Source organism: Psammomys obesus, unplaced genomic scaffold (assembly GCF_907164565.1).
Source record: "Psammomys obesus unplaced genomic scaffold, mPsaObe1.curated_primary_1811, whole genome shotgun sequence".
NCBI classification, from domain to species: Eukaryota; Metazoa; Chordata; class Mammalia; order Rodentia; family Muridae; genus Psammomys; species Psammomys obesus.
In genome coordinates, this window is record NW_026596149.1 from 4,261,009 (window position 1) to 4,274,491 (window position 13,483).

Here is a 13,483-nt window from a genome sequence, read left to right on the forward strand (position 1 = left end):
CCTAGACTTTGTTTTTCACTTAATCTAAAGACAGATTTTGGTATATTTACACATTTTAAAGAATATTTTTTAGTGTGTTTCAAAACTGTTTCATGTTGTAAGTTTTTTTTTTTTTTCATGAAGTCCACCCACTTAAAGTGTTTAGTTCAAGATAATATAATTTCAATGTGGTATAATTATTGCCCCCTTTGAATTTCAGAACATGAAAAGAATGTATTTTTATAATATACATAACTGTTTGTAATTATATATAAAATTTTATAGAACATAGAGAACTTTCTTAATCTGATAGCACTGTTACCCAAACAATATCACTATTGCATATTGAAGGTGAAAAGATAGGAAGTCAATCTGTAGTTAAATTGTGCGTTTTAGGAAGTAACTAATGTTTTAAAGTAATTGTCATTTATATTCTACTGATGTACAGGTTTACATACCATTTAAAGGAGATACTATTTATAGTGTTTAAAAATATAAAATATCAGCACTGATTTCCGCCATTGTTTTTGGACTATTTGGGAACATATATTAAATCACACTATATTGTATTTGTTATACGTAATAATCCAGATGTGCTTCATGTGACCTGTTATTTTAAAAACATTGTGAGATGATCAGGAATTTCGGCTTACATTAATAATAGTTTTTCTCTTTCAGGTTAAATACCATGAAGATTTTGAGAAGACAAAGGGAAGGGGCTTCACTCCTGTCGTGGACGACCCTGTGACGGAGAGGGTGAGGAAGAACACCCAGGTTGTGAGCGATGCTGCCTATAAGGGTGTCCAGCCCCATGCTGTGGAGATGGACAGAAGACCAGGGATCATTGTTGGTGAGCGTCTGGTCTTCTTGAGGGCATGTGTGGTCAAAAGGTTTTGCCTACTCTAGAACTATCTTCTGTATTCATCTCACTTCACCGGCTTGATGTAAATTCTAAGAAGATCACAGGCAGAATGCTTTCTCTCTGTGATGAAAGGGATCCAGGGTGTTCAGAAAATAACATTGCCAATATTCTCTTTTCTCAAAAGTTCTGTTTAATATTGCCTTGTTAAACAGTAGCATCCCAGAGAGAGGTGGTTACAAAGGTTGAACATTTTGCTTCCTTTAGCTTGTGTACTTGGTAGAAGTGTTACACTGGAGACATTGTGTACATGGGAGACAGAATTAGTCATTTCCCACTTATGACCTTTTGTCATTAAACAGAGAGTCTTAACAGGAGTCATTTGTGGTTTTGAATAGTGTTTCTAAACTAGGATATTTGAGGGCTACATGAAAGCCCCATTATTTATAGAGGAACCCTCTCTTCATGTGTCTTTTCCTTACATTCAGTCCAGGAGAATCCTAGGGAATGTGGCTTGAGATATCAGTGGAAATCAGACTGAAGTATAAGCAGGCTGGAAAGGAAAAAAAATCGTTGAATTTCAGTATAGATCAAAAGTTTAGCCTTGCTTTATAAAAATGTATATATATAGTTAGTCTCTGAATTTTTATATTTACTTCAACTATGCCATTATTTTCACCATTGCTGTGACAAAACACATAAAGAAACTTAAGGAAGGATTTGGTTTGGTCCACAGTTCGAGGGCACAGTCTATCTCACAACATTATAGTGGGGGTAGCTGAGGCAGCTGGTCACACTGCTTCCCCGTCTAAGAAGCAGGGAGTGATGGGTATTTGTGTTCAGCTCATTTTCTCCTTTTTATACTGTCCAGGGTCACAACTTATAGAACAGCGCCACCTGTGGTAGGGTGGGTCCTCCCACTTCAGTTGACCTAACCCCTCAGGGGTCTCGATATTTGCTTCCACAGAGATTATAGACACTATCAAATTGACAATGCAAGCCATCCCAGTCAGAGAGCTTTTGGCAACTGTGGTGTTTTAGTTTGGGTTTCTATTGCTGTGAAGAGACACCATGACATGACAGCTCTTATAAAGAAAAACATTTAATTGGGACTGGTTTACAGTTTCAGAGGTTTAGTCTGAATGATCATCATGGCTGGAAGCATGGCAGTGTGCAGGCAGACATGGTGCTCTGTAGATTGATCAATAGGCAGCAGAAGGAGAGTGTGTGCCACCTTGAGCATAGCTTGAGCATAGGAGACCTCAAAGCCCGCCTCACAGTGACACACTTCCTCCAACAAGGCCACACCTCCTAATAGTGCCATTCCCTATGGACCACGCATTCAAATACACGAGTCTATGGAGGCCATGCTTATTCAAACCACCACACATGGTATATATTTCTCAGGAACCTCACTGTTAGGTTACTTCTCTCTTAGGGAAGAAGAGCTTCTGCTTGAGGATAATAGCAGGGAAAGGGTACAGAAAGGTGAGTTAGGTGGGGAAGCATGTCTTTAATAGAGCAGCAGTATAAAGCAAGAGTGCTATCAGAGCCCCAAGTGACTTGGATCATTACCAAAGCGAAACTGTGTATTTTCCAAAGAAACACTCCAGACCTCTCTGCAGGCTTTACTCATCCTTCTGGGTTGATTACTTACTGGGGTCATAGTAAGATGGATGGATGAATTGTGATGTTTTCAGTAAGAATAATGCAGAAGTAGTGAGTTTCATTGATTTGTGCTAATAACTCATCAGAGAGAGTGGTATGATTCATTTTATCCTGGGGTCTTACAATCATCAGGGACCAAGAATGATAGTGAAATCATTGCTAAAAATGATGAAACTGTTGAGACAGGGCTCTCAGAGTTTGCAATAGCAGTTATCAGTACTTTTTAAATATGAGATTTATAACTAAAAATTATTTCTTTGCTGGGTAATCCAGAAGTCAGTTTATTTTTTCATATGGAAAAAATCAGTGTCCATGAAAGCTCACTTATGAAATGATAAAATGAAGTACATTTAACCAATACTAAACTTCCCAGTGAGCTAGGGCCTCTTCCATGTATGGAAATACAAGTACATACTGCTTCCCAACTGGATGAACTTGGCAAAGTTACTCAACCTGTCTGAGCCTCAGGTTCTTCACCAATGAAATGGTAATAGCATCAGTGCTGCAGAAGTATATATGATGCTTAATGAGATATGCCATAATAGAGAATAGTGCTTGGCATTAGTCAACAGTATATAATTGGTAAGAAAGCCTTTGCTTTTGGTTCGCTAAATATGTTGTTTTAACCTCACTTTATTTATGTCATAGCTGGGAACTTATTTTCCAGTTGTTATCACTACACAGCCCTCTTAGGTCCAACAATTGTAACAACACATACACTCAGAGATTATTAAATTTGAATTTTGCCTGCAGCAAGGGTCTCCACGTCTACTAGTCAGATGTCTGTCATTGGGAAAAATATTTGCAAAATCATCTTAAAAGAGAAATGAGTTAATTTGGCTAACAGTGTGAAGTTTTAGCCCAGAGTCATGTGGCTCTATTTTTTGGATCTGTGGCAGTGTCACATCATGGCCAGCAGAGTGTGACAGAGGGAGACAGCCACTGGGAAGCAAAGGAGGCTGGGTAGGCTTGTCCCAAGATATTCTTAAAGGGAACTTCCCCAGTTATCTCACTTTCTCCTACCAGTGATCACCTCTTAAAGTTTCCACCACTTTGAATAATGCCACAGGCTAATGAAGAGGGCTGCACTACATGGATCTTTGGGGGACACTTAAGAAACGAACTCTGTCCATAGTATGCCACTGAACCCAGAAACAAGCTAATCTACGGCACCGAAGGCAGAAATCATTGTTACTCACACCTCTGTCCTCCATCCCTCATGGTTCCTTTTTAGAATCCTTCCTACAGAATTGGTGATAAATGTGTCCTATATGGCTTTATTTGTTCCCACAGACTCACACTTTGAAAGAAAACTGGACCTGCCACTCATTTACATTTCCAGCATTCTTTCCTGTTACAGGGAAAGAAGGACTTTAAGCAAAATCCTTTCAGTGTTTCCCATGAATACTCAGGTGTCCTTAGAAATTTTAAGCAGATGTTGACTGGTCTTGGGTGGAGCAAGGAGTGTTGGGGCTTTGTGTCAACCTGCCTTGGGTGGAGTCATGGTTGCTTTATGTTGCCATCTATGCTGGGCAGTGAAGAAGCCATGCTGCTCAGATTTGGTGTCAAACTTTCCTTGGGAGCTACCTGTGACATGCCCCCAACCCCTTCTCCATTTCTGAGCTCTACGGTATACTGCTGGGACTGTGGGCTGCCTTCAGTGTGTTGCCTTTGCCTGAGTGACTGCCGTGATGGGGGCCCAAAGTTCCCTCTTGATCTCTTGGTTTCTTCCTTTTGGTGAAAGACCTCAAAGTGTGGCGCACAGATCCTGGCTCCATCTTCGACATTGACCCCCTGGAGGACAATATTCAGTCTAGAAGTCTCCATATGCTCTCTGGTACTGTTTGAGTTCCTCTCTGTTTCCCTGAGCTTTGTCCTGAAAGTTAATCATGATGAATCATGTGGTAAACATGCTGTGTCAATTTAAAGTTGAGAATTCAGAAAACCCAAGAAATGTACTATATCACTTTAAAATAACATTAGTTATTTATGAAAGCAAAACTTACAAAGGAGCTTGGAAATAAATCCTACATTAGTTTGTCCTAGATTCATTTAAAATGGTGTTTAGGGTATACTTACATTTGCCTTTCATTGGTAAATATGATTCTATAGGCTTTCTGGGAGTACATATCTTGTTATTTGGATTGCAAAGAGCTTCTGGGACAAAAAGGAGATTTGTTTCATGAAATAAAGTGTTACAATATTTTAGAGTCAGGTTTCAAAAATTACACAGTACAATAGAAAGGTTTCTCTGCAGCGTCATGTATGCTTTCAAATTAAACCTTCAGGTATTTAGCATTTATCTCTAAATTCTTATGTGTTATAAAATGAGTAGTTCTCATGGGGACTTACCTGACCGAGTTTAGATGACATGTATGTCGCTAAAAGGGGAAAATGAATGATTTGGTGTAGCGACAGCACGATTAAACATGTAGACTTTTAAGCCATATTTAACAAATATGGTCTCAAAATTACTACCCAACTTCATAGTTTCAAAAGAAACAAAATGTGAATACTATATGCATAGGGCTACTTGAAAGCAAGAGTGTATAAAGCAAAGGTTTGCTTTTAAAGAATGCTTTCCCGATGCTTGCTTAGTTATTGTCCATCCACTATCCTTTATGTCTCTTAATAAAGCCAGATTAAGTGAGAGGAAATGTCTTTCATGTGCTGTTTGCATGTGAAGCAGGTCATGCGAAGTCTGGGATAGTTGACTAGAACCTTAGGATAGAGATGCGGGGTTATTGTTTAATTGGGGTTTGTTTTTGCTTTCCTGTGAAACATTTAAGGAATTTGTCTGTTGTATAAACCACTCATTCCTGTGTCTGACTGTTCTCCCTCTGATGTAGAAAAGGCGAGTCAGTACCAGAGACACCTGTCTCGCTCTCATTCTGGCAGCACTTTTGGTACAGGTCTGGGAGATGACAAGTCCGAGATCTCTGAGCTCTACCCCAGCTTTTCCTGCTGCAGTGAGGTAACAAGACCATCTGAAGAAGAAGGTACCAAAGTGCAGCCATTCAGAATTAGCTCACTTCTCAGATGTGCACCAGTGTGTGTTTTACATTCTTTCACCTTTGCACAAATAGCTCGGGTATATTGGAAATTTTAACTCTAAGTTTGGAAAGTTAAAACTCTTATACTTAAAGCTACTAATTTGAAGTTTTGCATGTTTGACTATTGTCCATGTAATATATTTATAACAACAAAAAGTCCTGGATTTGCTACATACGTGCCTGACTGGAGGGTGTGTTGCGGATCTGCGCAGGCTTGGTAGACACCAGAGTTCTGTGTCACTTCTGTATGGTTTCCGTTGGGGGAAATCGATCTTACAGTAACATTTGAGTGCTTGAGAGAGTGCTATACATTGGTGTGTGTTTAAATACTGAGTTAGAGCTTGTCAAAAAGAAAAGGCGTGGACTACTTGGGATGTACAATTCTTTTTTTTTTTTAAGTAGAAAATATTGTTGATACTGAGAATCATTATTGTGAACTCTGCTCATTTTTCTGTGCTTGTTTTTTCTGAATTCATGCTAGTAGATGGCTTCTAGAATTTTTATTGAATTCCATTAGGATGTTAACTGGTGGCCGCTGCTGAGAAAGCTGTTACTAGAGGCAAAACTTAGTACTCTGGGAAGGCAAGGGGGCAGCTCAAATCCTGAGTTTTCTTTTCAGAGATCAGATTGCTAAAGTCTCTAGGCAGGAGTTTGAAATAGTTGTCTACCTGGCGAAAATAAGTATCAGTTCCAAGGATAGTTCTTATGATCAAGTCTTTGTATCTATCACAGTAACACTAATGAATACAGAAGCAGTCCTACTGTTTACAGGTGAATTGTAAACTCAGTCTGGCCTGAGAGTGCTGGAGGGTGTTGGGATGTAGGAGACTCCCTTTCATACACGTTTTTCAAGATAGAATCTTGCTATATATGAGCCCAGACAGGTCTCAGCTTGTAGTCCTCCTGCCTAGTGTCTCGAGTACTAAGATGGCTGCTGCCTGTGAGAGCATGCCCAGCTCCCTGTTTATGAAATCCCAAAGAAACAATTACAAACTATTTTTGCTTTATTGTAGATAGAATGCATGTTGGTCTCTTTCCTTTGGGTCTGGCTCAATCATGAAGAGTTCCGTAACTTCTGTAATTCTTTTTCTTCTTTTTGAGTGGGAGATATTGACTTTTCTTTTTGTGGTTTTCAAAGTTCTGGATGTACTTGCTGATACTTGACAAGATCAGCACCAGAGACAAATGTAGGACCTAGCTGTGGTCATTGGCGTTTACCATTACTCACTTACGCATCCTGGAGTTACTGTCTTACCACAGGGTGTTTGTTTCAGTGGTGACTCTTGTATCTCATGTGTGCAAACAACGCAGCACTCACCCATTCGCCCACCTACTCATTAAATGTACATGAACTCATGAGCTTCCCCTCTCCCCTGAGGGAGGAGCAGCCTTGCTAGGCCACAGATAAGATACCTGATAAGCTAGGGCCAGATGGAAGGAGAGGAGGACACCCCCTCTCAGTGGACTCGGAAGGGGGCAGGGAGGAGATGAGGGAGGGAGGGGAGGATGGGAGGGAAAGAGGGAGTGGACTACAGCTGGGATACAAGTGAATGTATAAAATTATTTAAAAATTAAACAAAAAATGTACATCTGTACCAGCCAAGACCTTGGATCTGTAATATGTTCCACAGTGAACAAAAGTGACAGGGACCTGCCATGGGGCATAGCCTCTGTTGGGGGACCTTTGACAATAAACAGTCACAGAACTGATACTACATGATTATAAACAGTGACATGAGCCAATGGGTTGGGGCAGGATGGTTGAGAAACAATTCTATTTAACCTTGGTGTCAAAAAAGCCTTCTTCGAGGAAGAAAAGTGGTTCTGACTGAATAAAGTACTGCAAAGCTGTGAAGTTGACTCATTTGAATGTCACCAAGACCAGCAAAGTTCAGGGATTACACTGGAGGTGTATTTCAAAGCCTTCTTCCAAGCATGTGATATGGATGACTCTGCATAGATACGGAAAATTCAGAACTCCCCCTCCAGAAGCCTCAGCTCTCCATATATGGTAGTCACTGATGTCCACTGGGCCTGGAGCTCCACATTTTCCTTCCCGGGGCTGCCTCTTGCTTTCTCAAATTGTTTTGACTTAAATTATTTTAAAAAGAGTAACCATTTGTGTCTGAAGCTAAGCGGAATAAGAAGATATCTCCATTGAGAAAAAGTACAAACAAATATTCTTTCATCTACATGAGATGTTGAAGAATATAGTTAAGAGTAACTTGTAATATTCCTGTCTCAGCCTTCTATTTATTGAGATCATAGGCATGCATCATGTCCGTGTAGGAAGAACTATAAAAATACTTATTGGTGGTCCAGAGAGAATGCTGTGGATAAACCTCTTGCCATTCAAGTATGAAGAGTTCAGTTTGGATTCCCAGAAACCATAGGAATACACTGAATATGTACAGTGAGTCCTTTGTTATTCCAGCCTGAGCAGGCTGAGACAGGGAATCTCTGGAGCAGGCTGCGTAGCCAGACTAGTCTATATTGGTAAGGTCTGGGTTCAACTGAGAGACTTTGCTTCAATGGATAAAGTGAAGGAGAGTGACTGGGGAAGACCACAGATGCATGCTTCCACACACATATTCACCAAAGTATGTGAGAACATGCACACACACATGCAAACATACCATATGTATGTACATGAGCAAACTGTTTGCTTGTTTATATGTTTCTGCATTTAGTTAGTGAGTGGTGGTGTTGAGATGGAATCTTGGGTTTCCTGCCTGCTAGGCAAATACTGTACCACATACCTAGCTCAGAAACTTTAAAATGAAGGTACTTTCTACTCTGAGTAAGGTAGCAGGAAGTAGATTTTTAGCAAGCAATGATGGTTCACTGCATTGAAGGCAGCCTTGTGATGTCAAGTTGACTCTTTAGAGATATGTGTAAGTTTCTGCCATTTGTAGGCTCCAGCTACAAGGCTAATAAACTTTTTCTTTACAGACACTTCCTAGCTTTGCAAGTAAGCACAGAGGTATGCAGCAGAACTTAAAATGTGCAAGTCAGTTCGATGACATCAACTCAGGTGATTCAACACCGGAACGTATTTGTGCTCCTTGGAGGACTCTTTAAGATGCATGAGAATTTGTCTCTAACTTCATTCATTTTAGGTAAAGCAAAGCATGATCAATGAGATCTATGTTGTTCAAGTGAATAGAGACATAAAAACTTCATAATTCAAGGGGATACAAATCGGAAAGGAAGAGGTCAAAGTGTCACTATTTGCAGATGATATGATAGTATACATGAGCAACCCCAAAAATTCAACCAGAGAACTTCAGCTGATAAACACCTTCAGCAAAGTGGCAGGATACAAAATCAACTCAAAAAAATCAGAAGCCCTCCTGTACACCAAAGACAAAAAGGCTGAGAAAGAAATTAGGGAAACAACACCCTTCACAATAGCCACTAATAACATAAAGTACCTTGGTGTGACTCTAACCAAGCAAGTGAAAGACCTGTTTGAGAAAAACTTCAAGTCTCTGAAGAAAGAAATCGAAGAAGATCTCAGAAGATGGAAAGATCTCCCGTGCTCATGGATTGGTAGGATTAACATTGTGAAAATGGCCATCCTGCCAAAAGCAATCTACAGATTCAATGCAATTCCCATCAAAATACCAACTCAATTCTTTACAGACCTTGAAAAAAAGATTCTCAGCTTCATATGGAGAAACAAAAAAACCCAGAATCTCCAAAACGATCCTGTACAACAACAGATCATCTGGAGGTATCTCCATCCCCAATCTCAAGCTGTACTACAGGGCAACAGTAATAAAAACTGCATGGTATTGGCATAGAAACTGAAAGGAGGATCAATGGAACCGCAAGAAGATCCAGAAATAAACCCACACACCTATGAATACTCGATATTTGACAAAGAAGCCAAAACCATTCAATGGAAAAAAGACAGCATCTTCAAAAAATGATGCTGGACCAACTGGATGTCTACATGTAGAAAAATGAAAATAGATCCATATTTATCACCCTGCACAAAACTAAAGTCAAAGTGGATCAAGGACCTCAACATAAAAGCAGATACTCTCAATCAGTTGGAAAAAAAAAAGTGGGGAACAGCCTAGAACTCATTGGCACAGGAGACAACTTCCTGAACAGAACACCAACAGCACAGGCTCTAAGAGCAACAATCAATAAATGGGACCTCATGAAACTGAAAAGCTTCTGTAAAGCAAAAGACACTGTCACCAAAACAAAATGACTGCCTACAGATTGGGAAAGAATCTTCACCAACCCTTTATCTGACAGAGGGCTAATATCCAGTATATATAAAGAACTAAAGAAGCAGAAAAGCAACAAACCAAGTAATCCCATTAAAAAATGGGAAATGGAGCTAAACAGAGAATTCTCGAAAGAGGAACATCGAATGGCAGAGAAACACTTAAAGAAATGCTCAACCTCATTAGCCATTAGGGAAATGCAAATCAAAACGACCTTGAGATTTCACCTTACACCCATCGGAATGGCCAAGATGAAAAACTCAAGTGATAACACATGCTGGAGAGGTTGTGGAGAAAGGGGAACCCTCTTCCATTGCTGGTGGGAATGTAAACTGGTACAACCACTTTGGAAGTCAATCTGGCACTTTCTCAGACAATTAGGAGTAGTGCTACCTCAAGGCCCAGCTATACCACTCCTAGGTATATACCCAAAATTTGCTCAAGTACACAACAAGGACATTTGTTCAACCATGTTTGTAGCAGCTTTATTTGTAATAGCCACAACTTGTAAACAACCCAGATGTCCATCAACGGAGGAATGGATACAGAAATTGTGGTATTTTTACACAATGGAATACTACTCAGCAATCAAAAAGGAGGAAATCATGAAATTTGCAGGCAAGTGGTAGGATCTAGAAAAGATCATTCTGAGTGAAGTATCCCAGAAGGAGAAAGACAAACATGGTATATACTCGCTTATATAGACCTACAAGATATGATAAACATAATGAAATCTACACACCTAAAGAAGATAATCAAGAAAGTGGACACGGGCGAAGATGATCAATCCTCGTTTAGAAAGACAAATGGGATGTGCATTGAAGGTATGACAGGAATCTACCGCAAAAGGCATCTGAAAGACTCTACCTAGCAGTGTTTCAAAGCAGACACTAAGACTCATAACCAAACCTTGGCAGAGTGCAGGGAATCATATGAAAGAAGGGGAGTTAGTATGATATGGAAAGGATAGGAGCTCTACAAGGACCAAATATATCCGGGCACAGGGTCTTTTCTGAGACTGACACTCAACCAAGGACCATCTATGGATATAACCTAGAACTTCTGCTCAGATGTGGCCCGTGGTAGCTTAGTAACCAAGTAGTTTTCCAAAGTAAGGGGAACAAGGACTATTTCTAACAGGATCTCAAGGTCAGGCTCCTTGACTCCCCCCCCCCCCCCCCGCCAGGAGAGGAGCAGTCCTGTTAGATCACAGAGGAGGACTTTGCAGCCAGCCCTGAAGATACCTGATAAAACAGGGTTAAATGAAAGGGGAGGAGGTCCTCCCCTATCAGTGGACTTGGAAAGGGGCAGGGAAGAGACCAGGGAGGGAGTGTGGGGTTGGGGAGGGAATGAGGGAGCAGGATACAGCGGGGACACAGTTAACAAAATGTAACTAAGAAGAAAAATAAAATTAAAAAAAAAGAATAGAAGAGAAAAAAAAGAATAGAAGAGAAAAAAAATTCATAATTCAAAACCACCCTCACTACCAAACTACTGTCAATGATACTCCACCAAGGAGCATGTATGGATATAACCTAGAACCTCTGCTCAGATGTAGCCCATGGTAGCTCAGTAACCAATTGGTTTTCCTTAGTAAGGGGAACAGGGGCTATTTCTGACAGGAACTCAATGGCAGGCTCTATGACCTCCCTATCCCCCAAGGGAGGAGCAGTCCTTCTAGGCCACAGAGGAGGACTTTGCAGCCAGTCCTGAAGATACCTGATTAAACAGGGTCAGATGAAAGGGGAAGAGGTCCTTCCCAATCAGTGGACTAGGAAAGGGGCAGGGAGGAGATGAGGGAGGGAGGGTGGAATTGGGAGGGAATGGGGGAACAGGATACAGCTGGGATACAGAGTTAATAAAATGTAACTAATAATAAAAATTAAAAAAAAAAAACACTAAAAAAAACCCAAAAAACCACTGCCAAGGGACTGCAGTCATTCAGAGATTTACCAGCCTGACATGAGGCTTTATTAAATATTGGCCAGGACCATGGATACTGCTCAGGTCTGTACCCAAGACTCATGCTCATGGCTCTGAATTACATTAGTCAGGGGCTTATAATAAAGGCAAAGCTCACAAGGTTGTGTACTCCCCACCTATATGAAATTAGAGGCAAGCATGCATCTGTCCACAAACTTCCTTCCTACAAGAGACCAAGCACGAATCCTGTAGCTTAGCAGAAGCAAAAATGTGTGGCTTGTTATCGTCCATGAACAACAGCCCCCAGTATTCCCGGAAGTTATCTGTCTATGGGAAAGTGGAGCTTACAGGTTAGAAGCATTTTTGTTTTATAGACCTTAAGTACAGCAATTTAAACTTTAAACATAACACTAGCCATCATTCTATCCCATCTCTACTTTCCTGAGCTCACAACTTGCTGAGTGACAGCTACAGATTTTCAGGTTCTGGAACCGACCTCTTTGGAATCATTCTCCCCTTTTGTCCTTTATTTGTCCTCCATGATGAATTCATTAGAAAGTTTTGTCAGCTCTGCCACAGAAAGCCTCTCTGTGGCTTGTGCTACTCATCTCAGGGTTAGGAGGAAATATCTGAGCAAATAGCTGACAAAATGGCACAAGGGAGGCAGGGTTTAATCCGGCCCATGGTTTAAGGGGTTACACAGTCCATCGTGGCAGAAGAAAGCATGGTAGTATTCATGGTGGAAGACTGTGGCTAAGAAGCCTCACATCTTGGCTAACCAGGAAGCAGAGAGCTTGGACCACAAGCAGGGTTCGGCTACTCTGCTTGAAACACTACTCTGAAACACTACTTCTCCACCAAGGCTGTGCTTCCTAACAGTTCTATAACAGCATCAGAAAGTAAGAACCCCAGGGCTGGGGAAATTCCTCCCTGGGTAAAGTTCTTGCTGTGTATGCATGAAGTATGAGGAGCTCAGATCCCCAGCACTCATGTGAAAACCAAGGTGTGATGGTGTATGCCGGTAATCTCAGTAGTGGGAAACAGAGCCTGGAGGATCCAGTGGGCTTGCTCAGCAACCAATCCAGCCAACTGATAAGCTCCAGGTTCAGTCAGAGACCTTGCCTCAATAAATAAAGTGATCAAAGAGCAGGCAACCAAGTTCATGCCAGAGACTGCCCCTTTTTCCCTTACTAGGGAACGCCTATGGAGACTGAGCTGCCGTGGGCTACATCTGAGCAGGGCACCTAGGTCCTCTCCATGCATGGTCCTCAAGGTAGCCTTACTAGGCCACAGAGAAAGAGGATCTAGACAGTCCTGATGAGACCTGATACGCTAGGGTCATATAGTAGGGGAGGAGAACCTCCCCTATCAGTGGACTATGGGAGGAACATAGGAGAGGAAGAGAGAGGGAGGGGGCTACAGCCGGGATACAAACTGAATAAATTGTAATAAATGATAATAATAATATTAATAAAGAAAACGTTTTTAAAAATAAATGAATAAAGTGAAAAGCAACAGAAGAGGTCTGACATTGACCTCTGGCCTTCTCGCATTCCCGTGCACACCTACAATATCTTCATGAAATAAGCTTCTCTTATAGAAGGCCTTGATGGAAACTTTTGCCCTTACACTTTTGTTTCAATGTCTTTATGTTTTGATGACATTGAAGCAAAGCTGAAAACAACCAGAAGCAGAAACATTCCTAGAGGATTCTTCTTCTTCTTCTTCTTCTTCTTCTTCTTCTTCTTCTTCTTCTT

The 13,483-nt window shown here is 40.9% G+C and overlaps 1 protein-coding gene across 2 annotated transcripts in view; it reads left to right on the plus strand.

Annotated features, from left to right (window-relative positions):
• Nebl (nebulette) overlaps positions 1–13,483 on the plus strand; it is a 365,083-nt gene that overhangs the window by 327,841 nt on the left and 23,759 nt on the right. For both annotated transcript variants that reach the window (XM_055593780.1, XM_055593781.1), the window contains one exon: positions 658–829. In XM_055593780.1, coding sequence (XP_055449755.1) covers positions 658–829 — 172 coding nt within the window. The remainder of the gene's footprint in view (positions 1–657; positions 830–13,483) is intronic.